The sequence below is a fragment of the Arachis ipaensis genome, chromosome B9, assembly GCF_059453495.1.
Source record: "Arachis ipaensis isolate K30076 ecotype BB chromosome B9, ASM5945349v1, whole genome shotgun sequence".
NCBI classification, from domain to species: domain Eukaryota; kingdom Viridiplantae; phylum Streptophyta; class Magnoliopsida; order Fabales; family Fabaceae; genus Arachis; species Arachis ipaensis.
Window position 1 is genome coordinate 158,315,473 of NC_142444.1, and position 16,422 is coordinate 158,331,894.

A 16,422-nucleotide genomic window follows, 5' to 3' on the forward strand; every position below is an offset into this window, starting at 1 on the left:
ATGGAACCAGCTCAGTTGATTTCTGAAGAATGGGGTTCTCTTAGTGGACTATACACAGCTGAGGAAGCTGAATTCATGACTCAGCTTCTTGCTGGTAACTATTCTGTCTCAGAGAAGCATTATTCTAGTGTTGCCATGCCACCATCTTCTGCATTTTGGCCTTGCCATGAATCCACAAAAGTGAGCTTCAAAGGCATCAATGGCAATTCCTATTTGCCTCCTTCACATATTGAAAATGCTAACTATCTATGCTTCTCCCAAGGGAGTAGCTCCAGTACTGAGAATGGTAATATCTATTCCTATGATACCACAACAAATTTCGACTCCATGTCCACCGATAATTGTTTAGAAGGTGCCAAGTTTAGTCCACAGAGTAATGATAACTCGAGGGCGCAGATAAGTGGAATCATTGATGAAGATGCTAAGATAGAGTGTGAAAGAATGGTTTTTGAACCTGCAGAGGACTTGGAGAACCCAACCAAAAGGCTTAGGAGTTCATCTGAGGTATGTGAACGATTCAGAGTTAAAAATTTATTGGTAGTTTTTCCCATTGTTTCCAAATTATTCCTTCATAACATTGAATTGTACATAACTATGTTCTTGATGATGACATTACTTAGGTCCCAAGAAACATGAGGAATGTTAAATCAAGGAAGGAGAATCCACTTCCTTCTTCTTACACAAGCAACAGTGAAGAGGATAAAGGCCCTGCAGCTCCCAAAAATAGAAGAAGTAGCAGTGGTGCTGCCACAGATCCACAGAGCCTATATGCAAGAGTAAGTTCATCATATAACCATTCATGTTGATAAGTGATAAATCCACATTGCATCATCATGTCTTAAACTACTCTTGCTTGCATTGTGTAGAAAAGAAGAGAAAGGATAAATGAAAGGTTGAGAATACTACAAACACTTGTCCCCAATGGAACTAAGGTGGATATCAGCACCATGCTTGAGGAAGCTGTCCATTATGTGAAGTTCTTACAACTCCAAATTAAGGTAACAAGCCAAGTTGACAACATGTTCTTTTTTGTATTGTATTTTCTTTTATATTTTTTAATATTTTGATTTGAATGATAATGTAACAGCTTCTAAGCTCTGATGATTTATGGATGTATGCTCCAATTGCTTACAATGGAATTAACATTGGACTAGACCTCTCTATTACTCCTCCAACTAAAGCAAGCTGATACCATACAAGACAAAAAATAATTCAGTTCATTTGTGATTTTGTATAAAAGGCACTGAATCCAGCATCTAAGAGTTTTTTTTTTTTTGTGTGAGAACATTTACAACACTGGATAATTTTGCTAATACTTTAGTCTTGGATTTTTTAATTTAATTTGCTTATTATCAAAGTCACTCACTGGTTATATGAATATACAATTTGAGTTGATTAACTGGTTGTAAATGATGGGAATAATGCAGGCACATGCTACATTGCTGAATCAGACTGAAAGTAAAACTTAATTTGGAAGTGATAAGATAAATTATGTGGTTTATTTAAGAATTTAATTTTGATATATTAATAGTATACAGTCGTTGATTCACAACTGTTTAGTTAGATAACCATTCACGCAAACAATGTAGAGATAGTTATTTTTGACATGATTTTACGTACTTGAACGTACGTGTAAAATTATTCTATACTAATAGTACATCAAAAATAAATAAGAATCATGACAATTTGCTGGTATAATTTTTTCTCCACTCACCATGATGCAGATAATTATAAATAAGGGTGGGGGTATGTAAATTTTATAATATCTTCATAAGACAACTTAGCACCATGTATAAAATCTAATCAAATCTTAGACAACTAATATGAGACGTAGAAAAACACATGACAACAATTTCTAGGTTTCAGAGTGTATTTTGTACAAAGCTTGAAAAATTCATTATAACATTAGGTTAATGTCTGTCTCCCTTCATGACAATTATAAACTTTTCCCCTGTCAGAATTTTAGCAGGAATGAATGCCAAGATGCATTAATCTCAAGTAGTGACATGAATATTTGTATATTTTTAGAACATATTTAACGAATTACATTATGACTTGATAGTACATACTGCATACAAAACATTATCTTCTTTGCAAGGGGAATCCTTATCTAACAGAAGGAAGAATCTCTCTATAATCAATGTTAACCTTTAACTTAGAAAACATGCACACACGACACGTATACATGTACAACATCCAAGAAATCTTATCAAAGAATATAATGTTATGTGGTCCATATATTCCAATGTCACATAGTATAAAGAACAACTGATTAGTTTTGTTAATATATCTGGATTATTGGACTCTTAAGTCTTAAAACAACTCAGCATTAACATTAAAATTAAAATGATGGGCTAATCTCAAAAACTGAGGACTTTCACTCAGTGTCCTCAAAATCCAAACAGAAACCTAACTTGGGAGGGAATGTGTGTGTGAGAGTGAGTGTTTAACAGCTATATGGAAGAGACAAAAATCCAGTTAGAAGATAATGATGTCTGTATTAATAAATGGCACGATCTCAATTCTCATTAAGCCGACCTTGTCTTATAATATGAAATATTAAATGCCACCCCCACGTTTGTTCTCACAATTAACAGGTGTATTTCTCTTTTTTCTATCTCCTTCTAAAACTCCTAAACCTCCTTCACAAATACTTTAATACTAATATTGTTCTTCTCTTCTCTCTCTGTCATTTCTGTCCAACTTTCAGGCCTAATTCGTAGTATATATAGTAGTATCTGTAAATAGGTACAAATCAGATATAGAGTCTATTTTGAATTAGAGAAAAATTACTATAGATTACATAGTATCTTCCCCTAAAAGTAAGATTGAATCCTAGAAACTATGTATGTAACAAAGATGAGGTGATGATAATTAAGGAGATAAAATGGTAACAATTATGAAGTGATGATAATTATGGAGATAAAGATGCAGAAGAAATAAACCTTAAAAATTCAACTAAAAGTATTTTTAATTCTTTAATTTATTTTAAAAAATCAAGTGATAGTAGGACTTTGTCAGAGACCAATTATTAGCAAGTATAAACTATAGCTTTTTATATTAGATTAAGTCAACCCAAGAGCAAAGAGGCATTTTATTTCGACTTCTTGGTTATATAAATAGGCAGAAGCATTGATCCCATTAAAGCATTGAACAAACTTCAACTTCTAACTCATATTATATCATATTAGTAAGCTTCCCAAGGAAAAAAATGGAGCCTGGTGAGGAAATTTATGCAGAATGGAGTTCCCTTAGTGGATCATACACAGCTGAGGAAGCTGATTTCATGAACCAGTTTCTTAGCAACTGCTCACACACACAACAGCTACATGCAAATTGGAATGCAGGAATTCCATCTGCATTATGGTATGGTCATGCAGACATCAATAGCAGTTCATTTTATGCTGCAGATGCTTCTAACAATATGTTTCCAATTATAGATAGTGACAACTTGAATGATCCATTAACCAACTTGGTGGATCCCTCATTAAGCACATATACTGATAAAGAGTTAGGTGTAGATGTTATTGCTGATAAGAATGTACCAAGTGAACCAGTTTCTGAACCAGCCCAAGAGAATATAACCAGCAAGCTGGAGAAGCCAAGAAAAAGGTCTCGGAGTTCAAATGAGGTAGAAAACACAAAGCATGCCTTATGCTTTATAACATTGCATATTACTGCTTTAAGTCTTTAACCTCATAACTTGTTTGATTTGGTGGTGTTCTCAACTTCTCATCATGATATGATATTTTGATTCTGTAGATACTAAAGAACAAGAAAAATGTTAAGACTACAAAGAAACCAAAATCTGCTTCCATTAGCAACATTAAAGAAGAAGATAGATGTCCTGGTCAGGGGGAAAACTTGAGCTGTTCCTGCTCAGAAGACGACTTGGACACGTGTCGTGAGCTAAATGAAGGAGAGTCTTCGAGCTTGAGCCTGAAATATTCTAAAGGTCTTCAGTTAAATGGAAAATCTAGATCTAGTAGAGGTTCTGCTACTGATCCACAGAGCATCTATGCAAGAGTATGCCCTATGCCAAGTGCATTTTTCTCAAAATATCCTCCCTAATTATTTTTTGAAGATATTCTAAACTACGTTACATTGTGCAGAGAAGAAGAGAAAGAATAAATGAAAGGTTGAGAATCTTACAAAACTTAGTGCCTAATGGAACCAAGGTAGCTTTCTTGGTGGCAATCCAACTATTGTCAAAACAAAATAAAACAAATTGGTTAAGTTTAGATGCCAAAATTCTCAAGTTTGTTTCCTTATGAAATTGCAGGTGGATATCAGCACAATGCTCGAGGAGGCTGTCCAATATGTGAAATTTTTACAGCTCCAAATTAAGGTAATAGCTCGAGGATCCTTGCTCCTAATTCTGCATAAATACAAATTTTATCTCGGTGCAAAAATGTGTTCTATTTTCATAATTTTTACGAAAAAACAGAGATTGACTCAACTTTTTTCCCCATATTTTGTTTTCAATTGGACAGCTCTTGAGCTCTGATGATCTCTGGATGTACGCTCCAATTGCTTACAATGGAATGAACATTGGACTAGACTTCAATATTACCACACCCAAATAGCATAGCAATAAAAAATGACATTTGTAATGTTCCCTTTTTTTCATTATTCTAAGAAAGTTTCAGTACATGGTGATCAGCCAAAATGGCATCAAAAACTTATAAGAGAACTAATATAGCATGAATCCATGATACTCTACTTTTCTTGCTTATTCTTTTCTTTCGTTCGATGTAAGAAAATTGCTTGCTTTCTGGCTTAATCTCAAACTTGGATATTGTATTGGTTAACCACATGAATTCCAATGTAATAACAGAACAATATATAGTTATATACTATTTGTTTTCAGCTAATCCAAGCTTTTGTTTTCAAAAGTTTGGCTGCATTCACCTTGTACAGCCTTGCATTCATGATTTTCTCCCCTGTTCTTGTCCAACAAGAGTTGGATGACACTTTGCAGTGCAGACTGAGAGTCCTCATTCTTGAGCAAGAGCTCTCCCACCTCTGCAGGAGTGACTTTAGATGTCTGCATAAGGTCCAGAGTTTGAGGAAAAAGTGGATGTGCGGCGACCCCCTCCCCAAGGTAATTGGATGCCAGCATCTTGAATCCAGAGGGGGTGCAGTAAGACATGTGAATGTGGACATCCATACGGCCAGGACGCAGAAGGGCAGGGTCTATTTTGTCCTTCCGATTCGTGGTGAATAATATGATCCTCTCGTCCCCACAGCTGGACCACAACCCATCTATGAAATTCAAGAATCCTGATAAAGTCACCTGCATCATGCAACCACAATACCCAAATTTAGATCTTATATACATGTGATATGATTAGTTAGTCTTTTTCCTGATTGTACCTGAGGTTGTTGATTGTGAAATTCGTGAGCAGGGCCTTGTGGTTTCGGAGTCTTGGTGAGCCTATTGTGAAGCTCAAGAGAACAATCAATGTCTTCAACAACGAGAATGGATCTATTGGCAGTGGAAATCAGTAACTTCCTAAGGAAGGAATTGCTCCTAACATCAGTCAGCTCCAGATCATAGACATCAAATCTCAGGTAATTAGCCATGGCGGCGATCAAGCTCGATTTGCCAGTGCCAGGTGGACCATACAGCAAGTAACCGCGCTTCCACGCCTTCCCAACCTTCCTATATAAATCTTTCCTCGCCACGAACCTCTCCAAATCCTCCACGATTGCGTTCTTGGCGTCTTCATCCATCGCCAGAGTATCGAACGTCGCCGGATGATCCAGATTCACAGACTGCCACGCGCTGCCGCGAATGCCGATCACGCGCTGGTCACTCAGCGTGAACAGCTTCAGTGGCTTCTGATTTTGCCGCGCCTCCTTGGCCTTCTCCATCACGTGAGGTAGGTATTGCGTGAACACCATGTCCTTGTGCCTAGCGTGGAACCGCAGCTCGTAGTAACGGATCTCGGATTTGAGGGTTGGGTAGTCGTGGCGGTTGGAGCCAGGGGTTCGAATGTAGGTGGAAGGGATGTGTTTGGCGACGAGTTTCCACGTGAATTTGACGCCGTTGAAGAGGTCAACGATCTCGTCGTTGCGCTCCATGAAGACGGAGATGGAGGTGGCCTTTTTCGGCATGGTGACGCGGAAGCGAGTGGAGTTGGGAGAGGTGTGAGGAGTGAGGTAGAGCTGCGCGGCGTTGAAGAGGTGGTTGTGGGAGAGGCCATGGTACTCTTCGATGACGAGGGTGGTTGAGAGGAGAAGAAGAGCGACGACAGCAGCTTCGAGAACTTCAAGTGAATCCAGTGGTGGAGCTCGCGGGGGACGTAGTCGCGGGCCAGGGAACGGAGCAGCATGGTTGTGGCTGCGGCGGAGGCTGCGGCGGAGATCATTGTTTGGACGGAAGGCAGGTGAAGTTGCTTCATCGTTTGGGTTTGGGAATGAGAGTGAGTGAGATAGCAGAGTGGGTTTCAAATTTCATAGTTTCATGGAAGCTTGGGGGTTGACGGAGGTTGACTTTTGTTGTCAACGATGGTATCAAGTCTCACCATTCCACAAGTACCTTGCTTCGCACGCTGCTTCGTTATTCAAAAGTGAAAATTAAGGTACAGTACGGTGAAAAGTTAATAGCAGAGAATTATTAGATGAAAATTTAGTCAAATCAGTCAAATCATTTAACGGCTCTTAATTATCAACTTTATATAAAGTCGACTGTACTTAAATTTTCACTTAACATGTAACTATGAATCACCATTATTTACTGTCATAAGTGATAAAACTTCAATTATTCTTCATACCGTAAGCGTCATAAATTCATAATACTACTATATAGTGTAATTTACTTTTTGTATAACATTTACTCTTGATTTTTTTCTAAAAGAGAAAGAAATTAAATTTTTTAATTTAAGCAAACTGTGCTTTAAAAACATATATTAAGTATATAATAATAATTTTTTATTTTTTATTTTTTATTTTTCAATGCATTAAAAATATGAAATCTTAAGTAACATAATAATATTTATCCGTGAAAGATTATATTTCACCTTTTTTATATAAAAAAGGGAAACTTTAAAATAGTAAAAGATTTCTATTAGCACTTCATTACCAATTTAAGCTTTTCAAAGTTTTTTTTTTAAACAAAACGCTCAACACATCAACGTCAAGCATCAATATAAAAATATTAGACAGATAGAACAAAATAATTTTTAATTATCTCCGACAACATCATCAACAACCCAAAAGATCAATTATCATTTTACTCTTTGTAACTCCTAATCGATTTGTTGACTGTTTTCGTAACATCTGTTTCTTGATTCCTGAAGATTCTATCATTCTTTTTTAGAAAAAACCCAATCAACCACTTATTACGTTCTTCTTTTCTTACAAGTGCACCTGTCCAATTCTCAAAATGTTGCTTAACCTGAAATACACCATGGTTTATCATAGGCACACAATCAAACACACCATACCTGCCAAATAAACTCACAATTAATAAACAAGTGGTAATCATTCTCAGTATACTATTTACATAAAACACAAATACTATCATTTTGATCAATGACGTCAAATTTACTTAATATCTCCTTAGTATTGACTCTGCCCACTAACACAAACTAGGTGAACAACTCAATTCATGGTGGAACCAATCCCTTCCAAATAGAACTAGTAAAACTGTAACTTGTAATATCCTCCGGCAATAGTTCAGCCTGCAAAATCTGCACAAAGGAGGTAGTAGAATAAACTCCTAATTTATCAAATTTTTACACTAATTGGTCCTCTCTTCCATGTGTTAATATGATTGACTGAAGGACTCCATGGAATTGATTAACTAACTCCAACTCTCATTGGAATAATTGTCTTCTCCATTGAAAATTTCATATCTATTCTAACTCATCCCAAAATTCACATTGTCCTATTACTGATTCACTTTGGTTTGAAACCAAGAAAAGTCTTGGAAAGACTAACTTCAACATACCACAGGGTAGCCAATTATCTCTCGAAAAGCGAATTCTTCTACCATCTCCTACCTCCAAAGATAATCTTCTGATCATATTGTCTCTTACCTGTTGCTCTTTTATCTATAACTGGCATATATCCTTTCATGAGCCTCCTTTCTTTGGCACAGGCTGACAAGAGAGAACAATATTTGGATTCAAATCATTACAGGAGCACACAATTTTTTTTTATAATGGACAATCTTTCTTTGAAAATTTCCACCACCACTTGAACAAGAGAGCTGTATTCTGAATGATTACATCACCTACTCTCAGACTTTCTAACTTTTTTAGGGTTTGGACAATATCCTACCTCACTAATGGTAACTCTTGATTGCTATCTTCCTTACTCCATAAGAACTTTCTCTACAAGGAAATTAACTTCTCTACCACTGCTCTGTGCATCTTATATAAGCTGAGGTAATCAACTAGCAGACTATTCAGCACAGATTTGATAAGGACCGGTTTACTAGTTTTATTAAGCGTTTTTGCTTTTCACAAGATGATTTTCTCTTTCACTTTATCTATTATTGGTTTTCAAGTATTGACCAACCTCAAATTCGCTCCCAAAGAAATACTAATATATTTAACTGGCAACGAAACTTCTTTACACCCTAGCAATCTACACATCTTTCGTGATCACTCCTGCTCACAATTAACCAGAATCAAATTAAATTTATCAAAATTAATGCTCAAGGCAGACATCAGCTCAAAGCACCGCAAGGGTCACTTGTAGTTCCTGATAGACATCTCTTTCTGAGGGCATAATAGTATGGTATTGTCCGTGAATTGCAAGTGAGATAACGCAACATTGTTCCGCCCAACCAACAGAGAAGCAATCCTGCCATTTCTAACTGCCTCTCCTACCATCCTATGGAAGACATCAACAACAAGAACAAATAGGAATGGAGAAAGAGGATCACTCTGTCGTAAGCCTCATTCCATCTTAAACGATCTAGATAGCAAGCCATTTATCAGAATTGACATTGATGTCGTGCAAACACATTCCTTAATCCACCCTCTCCATTTTTGCCCAAATCTCATCTTTTGAAGTACAATATCCATAAAACTTTGCCTTATTCTATCGTAGGCATTTTGGAAATCCAGCTTAATTATCACCGAGCTCTTCTTTTTCATCTTTAGTCACTGCACAGTTTTACATGCAATCAAAGCCCTATCATGGATCTTCTTTCCCTTCACAAAAGCACTCTGAGTCTCCCCAACCAATCCTGACATTATCCTCCTCGTTCTCCATAACATTTGATATGACCTTATACACACATCCTACCATGCTAATCGGCCAAAAATCCTTAATATCCTTAACTCCAACAAATTTGGAGCCAAAACTATCAATGTGACATTAGAATCCTTTGGTAGGGTAGCAAACTGAAAGAAATCCATGATAGCTGTAGTGAAGTCTGACCTAATATCTCCCCAACACTTCTTAATGAAGTTCATATTGTATCCATCACAACCAGAAGCCTTAGACGACTCACAATTCCATACTGCATCCTCTATCTCATCAGCCGATGGCATCCTCTCCAATTCTGCAACCTCCTCCTCCGGAATTTGATTAACTAGTCCATCCCAAAAACCTATCAATAGCGTTACTTCCCGATGATACAAGCTCTTGTAAAAGTCCCAGATAGCAATCTTGATCCGCTTGATTCCTTACCAATCTTTCATTTATTACTAAAGTATCAATCCGATTACTCCTTCTTTTTGCTTAGGCTAAGTTATGAAAATAACTTAATTAAGCTTTTTAAAGTTAATTAAGTTGATATTAATACTGTTTGTTTTGAGATTGGAACCGAAAGTTCATTTTTTTAATAACTAAGAATATTTTAATAAATATTTTTTTTATATCCATATTTATCTTAAATAAAATAAATACTAAAATATAACTAAGTTCTATACACTTTATACTAAACAATACAAAAACTTAATTTAATTTCAATCTCTTCCAAATGCAATCTAAGAGAGAGGCGATAATAACTAGTATAACATATCTCTTTAGATTTAGTATCTAGGGCGTAATGTCTTTCTATACATGAGCAAACCAAAATGTACGACACTTAATGAAGTGTTCAACCATACATCTAAATCGCCTTTAGATTGAGATAGAGCATCATATAACTTTTTCCCTTTTTCCCCCTAATGGCTTGTGAGTCGTTAATTTTAAAATAAGTCTGGAAATAACACATGATTGTATAAGTTAATAGATTTGGCAAGACAAAATAGATAAGAGAGGGAATAAACAAAATTGAAGAAAGCTACAAAACCTAGTCGGCAATGGAACCATGCTCCATGGTTGCTTTTAAAGAAGCAATCAACCTATTCATAAGCATAGGCATCACCATCTAAGAAGTGATCGGCAATAACATTGTTGGCAATGTACGTAGATTTCGTAGTAAAAGCGCGATAAGATACAATAACAAAGTGTGGAACAAAAGTCGCATAAACAAGTCCTAAAATCTAGTGAGATAACTTAAGTCCACCCTACTAAATTGCTACTAAAATCATCCTTTTAAAGTACACAACTTGGTGCATCCCAAATAAAAAAAACGCAGGACAACTATGTAATTCCCAAGGTGTTTTTATTGTGTCAAATATGATACATTCTATTATTAAATTCAATGCGCCGAATCATCAACACCTCAACCAAGCTTTCATGCATCATCATCATGTCCCAAGAGACTAGGGAGGCTCATAAGTTCTGTGTTTTCTTTTCATTTCATGCTCTTTCATCGTTGACATGGTTTACTACTTCCCCTTGGCTGTCCAGGGGCATGTACTGTGCCATGATGGCTCTGATTTCAGAATCCATGTATGACTGCAAAAGAAGAGATTGGTTAAAGAGGAGTCATCACATGCTTCTTTATAGAAGCTGAAAATAACCATGATGGAATGCCAGATAAAGCTTACCCTTATTCTATATTTGTACACTAGGTATGCGCCAGCAGCAGTTAGAAGCAAGCCAAGTAAAATGACCCAAAATGCAGCCCAAACAGACTTCCCTCCCTGACTCGCAGTTTTACCTACAGAAAACCCAGCAGCGAATTAAACAAAAAAGACGAGCATATTCAAAAGTTATACTGATATGCAAGAAGAGAACGACAAAGTGCATGTAACTCACTTATGCAGGCATCATGGTCCCTGATATACAGAAGGTCTCCACTGCAACTGCAGTCATAGCTGCCCCAGGTATTCTTGCAGGTACATTCAGGGCACTGACAAGCTTTCTTATCTCCGCATTCATCTATGTCTGCAAGAATGAAACAGATGATGGTGTAAAAATTTAGATATACATCTTTCTTTTCCAGTTATTATGAGAGCATTCCCGTATATACTCGAGTTCATAATATTAAGCCAAATGATTAAGAAGACTGCATAACTACTTCAATGATGGATGAAATTAAATATGGTATATACATTACACCGTTTACACGCGTTAGTCAGCATTTCACATACTGGACCAGCAATAAGTTTTTCTAGGTCAATTAAAAATGTATAACATAAGGAGAATCAAACAGAAGAGGGAGCAAGGAGTTTGTCCAACATTTTGGAAATATGTACTAGTCAAGCAATCACAAAAACTAGCTTAAAGGGTGCAAAAAAGGGGGTTCATCATGAAACCAATCTGGAAAATTTTCAGCTGGGTTGTGTTTCAGCAGGGTTTTGGATTCAACTTGCCAAGCTGGAGTGGAAGAAAGTTATTGTGCATCGGGTATCAAGCATGATACAAATTGTAATACAGCTAACAAGATAAAGAATATAATCATGTCTCACCATCACAGTTTTTGACACCATCACCCTTAAACCCTGCAGGACACTGGCATTTAACATGTCCATCATCCTGTTCATGAAGCAGTTGACAAGATATGTCATAATTCAACTCATGTTAAGGATCTTTTGAAGATGGAATAAGCTGAGCTAGAGGGTAACAAGATAGCCACTAACCAAACAAGCAGAAAACGCGTGTCCATTACGGGCATCATGCCAACAACCCCCATTATTTATCTTGCACCGCCCAGGTCCACTGGCTGTAAAACCAGGAAAAAACTAGTTAAATGAAAGTGAAAAGCAAGTTTAAAAAAAAACACAGATGCTCTGAATCTAAAAGATCATCACAACAAAGCAAGAACTAAGCAAAAAGTAGAGTAAACATCTTTGACTGTCCTTTTCTTTTGTCCCCTAAAAGTAAAGTCCATACAGAATATATGCAAAAATAAAAGTTTTCTACAAAGCATTTCAACCTTCACAGGTTGTATAACCATCTCCTTTGAACTGCACGCCATCCACAAGGGGGCATTCGCATACTCGGCCGCGGAATGTATCCTGATAAAACAAAAATCATATATGTAAATTTGGAATATAGAAAACTGGAACCTGAATTACATGCTATTAGATATTTATATTTCCACTCAAATATAAAATACCTTGCATGCAGTGATGTTAGCTGCTTTATCCCGCCAACAACCACCGTTGTTATCCAAACACTCATTTGTCTCCACATCTGCCAACCAAAAGTTTGTCACTCAAAAAGAACCGGATCCAGTATTGAAAAGCATGCAAGATATATTCCTCCAGCAACACAGAAAGTAAACATTACCACTGCTCAAACAGACGCCTGGTTCAGTAGTTTCTTCAAACCCAGAGCATATAGCTTTCATGACAGCCCCTTTTTCCAGTTTTCCTGGATAACATTTTAGCAGAGATAAAAAATTATATAACCAAAGAAGTTGCAATCCAAAATATAACCATGAGAAACATACAGTACAAACCTCGATACTGTCGATTATTGACAACAAGAGTCGGCAATATGGTGACATCACCTCTGGAACCCTTTCCAACCTATAAAACTAGTTTGTTAAATATCTATATAACCATCTGATAAAATGAATGAAGTGGTACTATAAGTTGATTAAAATTGTACCTGTGCATCTTGCTCTTCCTTCAAAACAGGATTGTCAGAATCAGCATCAGGATCTCCCATGCACTTCTCAATCTTTTTGAGATCAAGACCTGCAGATATTGAATAATCATATTAGGAAACTTTACTATGAACTGCCAGGATAAAAGCATAGGCAATAACAATTCACTGACCAAGTGACTTAATGACAGCATCAGCACACTCCTTATTGTATTTTTTCTCCTTCATCGGACATCTAATTTGAAAATCAGTGACATAGTCCCACCACACCCAAGGCTTTTTAGTTTCATTTGCCACCTTAAAAACGCAAAGCTGCCTTAAGTTTTCAATAACCACATCTTTCCCGTCATAACCAGTGCTGAAGTCCTGCTCAGGATCTGGAGCACAATATCTTCCGTGATTGATGCACTGAGACTTGCACTGTTTGCTTAATGTGAACGCCTGAGGACAGTACCAAGTTATATAATGGGGTGTAAACTGAGTATAACCACCTTTTTCAAGTATCTGTGCAGCACCCTTAAAATCCTTCACAAATTCCATCAACATATCACATTTAACTCCGCATTCATCATTGCTGTTGGTCCACAACTCATACTCCACGCGGTCATCTGGGTGGGGAACAGCCTCTCTCCAATCAAGATTTACATTGACCATATCACCACCACTTATGGCATCCTTTAATTTTATACCAAAACTTTTTTCAATGAGAGCTGATGGTATTGTTATGTTCTCTATGTATTTTGCAGATGATCCATCCTCCTCAGGTGTGTCCATAGTTATCAAGTTTTCATCAATATCATCCGCAACAAGAACAGCAGAAGCTCCAGCCTTCTGGGCATTCCAGACCTTCAAAGCAAAAAAGCAACCTGGAAGGAACAAATGGACAAAACATTAAGAATACAAACCACGGAATACTTCAATACTTCAGCTATCAATCGATTCAAAGATAATATCTAGCATCCGATGATTTAATCCAAATTCATCACAAACAAAACAGCAAGTCAGTGTAAACAATCAACTTCAGCTCAACTACATGCAAAGCATCAAAAAGCTTCTGCCACAAAGCAAAACCCTAGCTACAAAATCTTACAAAATACACTAAATAATTAAAAAAAAAAAAAAACCTTTAAAATTGAAAACATAACTTCAAAAAAGTAATTCTCTTTGAAAATCAGCTGAAGCTCAGACATCAAATAAGTTCAAGCAAGAGGAATCTTACTTCCACGATCGAGCAAAACGATGGTGGGAAGAGCACCGGGCTTGGATTTGAAGGAAATCCCAGACTCATCGAACTCCTTGCAACCCTTTTGGTTGTCCTTCGGGTACACGACGCTCCCGGCCATACTACCACCATACTGTGGTATCCCAAAGTTACCAATGGCGCTGTCGTAGGTCCCCTTGATTTTCTCCGGCGAAGTCACCGTCAAGCTATTCTTCTCCACCACGAATCTCCCCATTGACGACGGCGCCACCGACAGCAACAGAAACCCTAAAAACAGCGCCAGCGTTGATCTCCGAAGCTTCTTCATATTTTTGGGAGCACCCAGAGACGAATCCGAAACTCGGTTTTACGAGTTCTAAATTGGGATGGCGATACTACTTCTGTGATTCGATGAGTGTAAAAATTGCACCTTTATTCCCAGCTTCTGCTAAAATTAAATAAGAAAAAAAAAAGGAAAAAAGAAACTCTAGTGGAAATTATCGTCGATGCTGCTTTTTAATTTTTAGTTGTTTGAGAAGGGGACTGGAAAAAATAATAAAAAAAGCTGAGAAATTGTGGTGTGTTGGTTAATTTTGCATGCTTGATTTGAAGGGTTTGATTGTTTGTTAGGGACAAGTTATTTGTGAAGTCTCTCGCAATCTATAGAGAGAGAGACTTGGAGACTTTGGAGACTTGGAAATGGAAAACTCAAAGATTTCTTTTTCTTTTGTGTGAATTTTTATTTATATTTATATTTTTTTCCTCACTCTGTTGAGTCCACGGAGACAAAATATTACTCTTCTTAGCTATTAAGCAATTTACTAATTTGGACTCTTCAAAAATCAAAACCTTAGCTTCTTGCCCAATTCAAACTCATTTTAGAAAATTTTAATTAAAAAAAAATTATTATAAACCGTCTTGTTGATTTACAATATTATCTATCCGGATTGAAATGCGTTCCTGGTAAATCGGTTTCTCAAGTTGAATAAGATAGAATTACCAAAAGTGACTAAACACAATAATCAATACTCAAATACAGATGATTACGAAGGAAAATATATTGGCGATAAGATAATTGGTATTGAATACACTTAATTTTTTGTATAAAAATGTCATGCGAAAAAAAAAAATCAATTACTTTATATTTAAATATAAATATAAATATATAAGTTATTTAATTTAATTTTAATATGTATTTTATATTTAAATAATTAAATATATATTTTTAATTTATAACTAATTTTTAATACAAACATGAATTTGCTATCCGCTTTATTAAATTACTCTTCTACCTTATCCCATGACAATAATAAAAAAATCTCGTTATCCACAAATTCAACCCAACAGAATACATAAATTCAATGATAATTTTAGTATTTATTATCTTATCTTTATGTTATTTTCTTATCTTATCTCATCTTTACTTTATCTTTCGTAGGCAATGCTTTATATATATATTTAGTTTTATCTTTGTAATACAATTCAATTCAATCAATCAAAAAATACAAAGTATAATATTCTTCTTCTCTTCTTATTCTTTCACAATTTTATCATGGTATCAGAGTTTTGGTATCCTCCTTAAAAAAGATACATAAGCTATCATCTTTTCGATAAAAAATCACCCTACTTTTTTTTAACCTCCTCCCACAATAAATAATCAATTTACTTTGAATTAATATATTGAGCTTGGCTCATTAAACATTTTTATTTTACAAAAATTCTATCATGTAATCTTATAATATTTTAATAAAAAGGTTAAAGGTTCGAATTTTATTTTAAATATTAAAATATTGTATAACTAATTTTTTTCTCCTAAAACAAATGACTTACAAAAAAAATCAATACCTTAACACTTGCTTCTTTCTTGTCAAGTCTAAAAAAACAAACACACACTTATGAAGAAAGTATAATTAGGAATTTAGGATGGATGAATTAAGTTTTAACTAAAAAAATAATGATCTAGTAATAGAACTAAGATTCGGTTGTGTTCAAATATATTTTTAATTCTCAAATTATAATTTGCAAGGTAGAAAGTACAATCTCATTGAATCCAATAGACTATACACTGCATCAATCTCATTAATCCGGGGGGTTGATGTTTGTCTGAGAATAAAACAGATATGCATAGTTAGCTGCACATTAGGTGAACCATAATAATTAATAAACTGAATCATACACATAATAATAAAGTATAACTAAATCACTAACTGAACCATATCTATTATTCCTCACATGACTTTTACTAAATTTTTATGTGAAATATAAAATATATTACAAAAATAAAATAATACACATATTTATATATAAATATA

The 16,422-nt window shown here is 35.6% G+C and overlaps 4 protein-coding genes across 6 annotated transcripts; 2 read left to right on the forward strand and 2 right to left on the reverse strand.

Annotated features, from left to right (window-relative positions):
- On the forward strand, positions 1-1,189 carry LOC107617264 (uncharacterized). The gene is made up of 4 exons (XM_016319005.3): positions 1-504; positions 621-776; positions 867-998; positions 1,088-1,189. The coding sequence occupies exons 1-4, from the start codon at positions 1-3 to the stop codon at positions 1,187-1,189; spliced, it is 894 nt and encodes a 297-aa protein (XP_016174491.2).
- Positions 1,190-3,041: 1,852 nt separating this feature from the next.
- Positions 3,042-5,152, forward strand: LOC107619724 (uncharacterized). Of its 3 annotated transcripts, none has more exons than XM_088497743.1 (5): positions 3,042-3,631; positions 3,763-4,026; positions 4,113-4,178; positions 4,283-4,348; positions 4,962-5,152. In XM_088497743.1, exons 1-5 carry the CDS (start codon positions 3,212-3,214, stop codon positions 4,989-4,991), a joined length of 846 nt encoding a protein of 281 aa, XP_088353869.1. In that variant the 5' UTR covers positions 3,042-3,211; the 3' UTR covers positions 4,992-5,152. The 3 variants fall into 3 exon arrangements, with proteins under 3 accessions (XP_088353869.1, XP_016177506.1, XP_088353868.1); XM_016322020.3 differs by lacking the exon at positions 4,962-5,152 and adding an exon at positions 4,494-4,917; XM_088497742.1 differs by lacking the exon at positions 4,962-5,152 and having other exon boundaries at positions 4,283-4,917.
- LOC107619723 (protein HYPER-SENSITIVITY-RELATED 4-like) lies at positions 4,048-6,512 on the reverse strand. Its single transcript, XM_088497741.1, has 3 exons — positions 5,377-6,512; positions 4,858-5,296; positions 4,048-4,533 (listed from the first exon to the last, which is right to left on the reverse strand). The coding sequence occupies exons 1-2, from the start codon at positions 6,118-6,120 to the stop codon at positions 4,871-4,873; spliced, it is 1,170 nt and encodes a 389-aa protein (XP_088353867.1). The 5' UTR covers positions 6,121-6,512; the 3' UTR covers positions 4,048-4,533; positions 4,858-4,870.
- A 3,847-nt stretch (positions 6,513-10,359) lies between these two features.
- LOC107617768 (vacuolar-sorting receptor 1) lies at positions 10,360-14,918 on the reverse strand. The gene is made up of 12 exons (XM_088499459.1): positions 14,129-14,918; positions 13,083-13,775; positions 12,913-13,001; positions 12,761-12,830; positions 12,589-12,672; positions 12,416-12,492; positions 12,233-12,314; positions 11,937-12,019; positions 11,766-11,832; positions 11,113-11,241; positions 10,902-11,014; positions 10,360-10,809 (listed from the first exon to the last, which is right to left on the reverse strand). The coding sequence occupies exons 1-12, from the start codon at positions 14,436-14,438 to the stop codon at positions 10,711-10,713; spliced, it is 1,896 nt and encodes a 631-aa protein (XP_088355585.1). The 5' UTR covers positions 14,439-14,918; the 3' UTR covers positions 10,360-10,710.
- Positions 14,919-16,422: the final 1,504 nt, after the last annotated feature.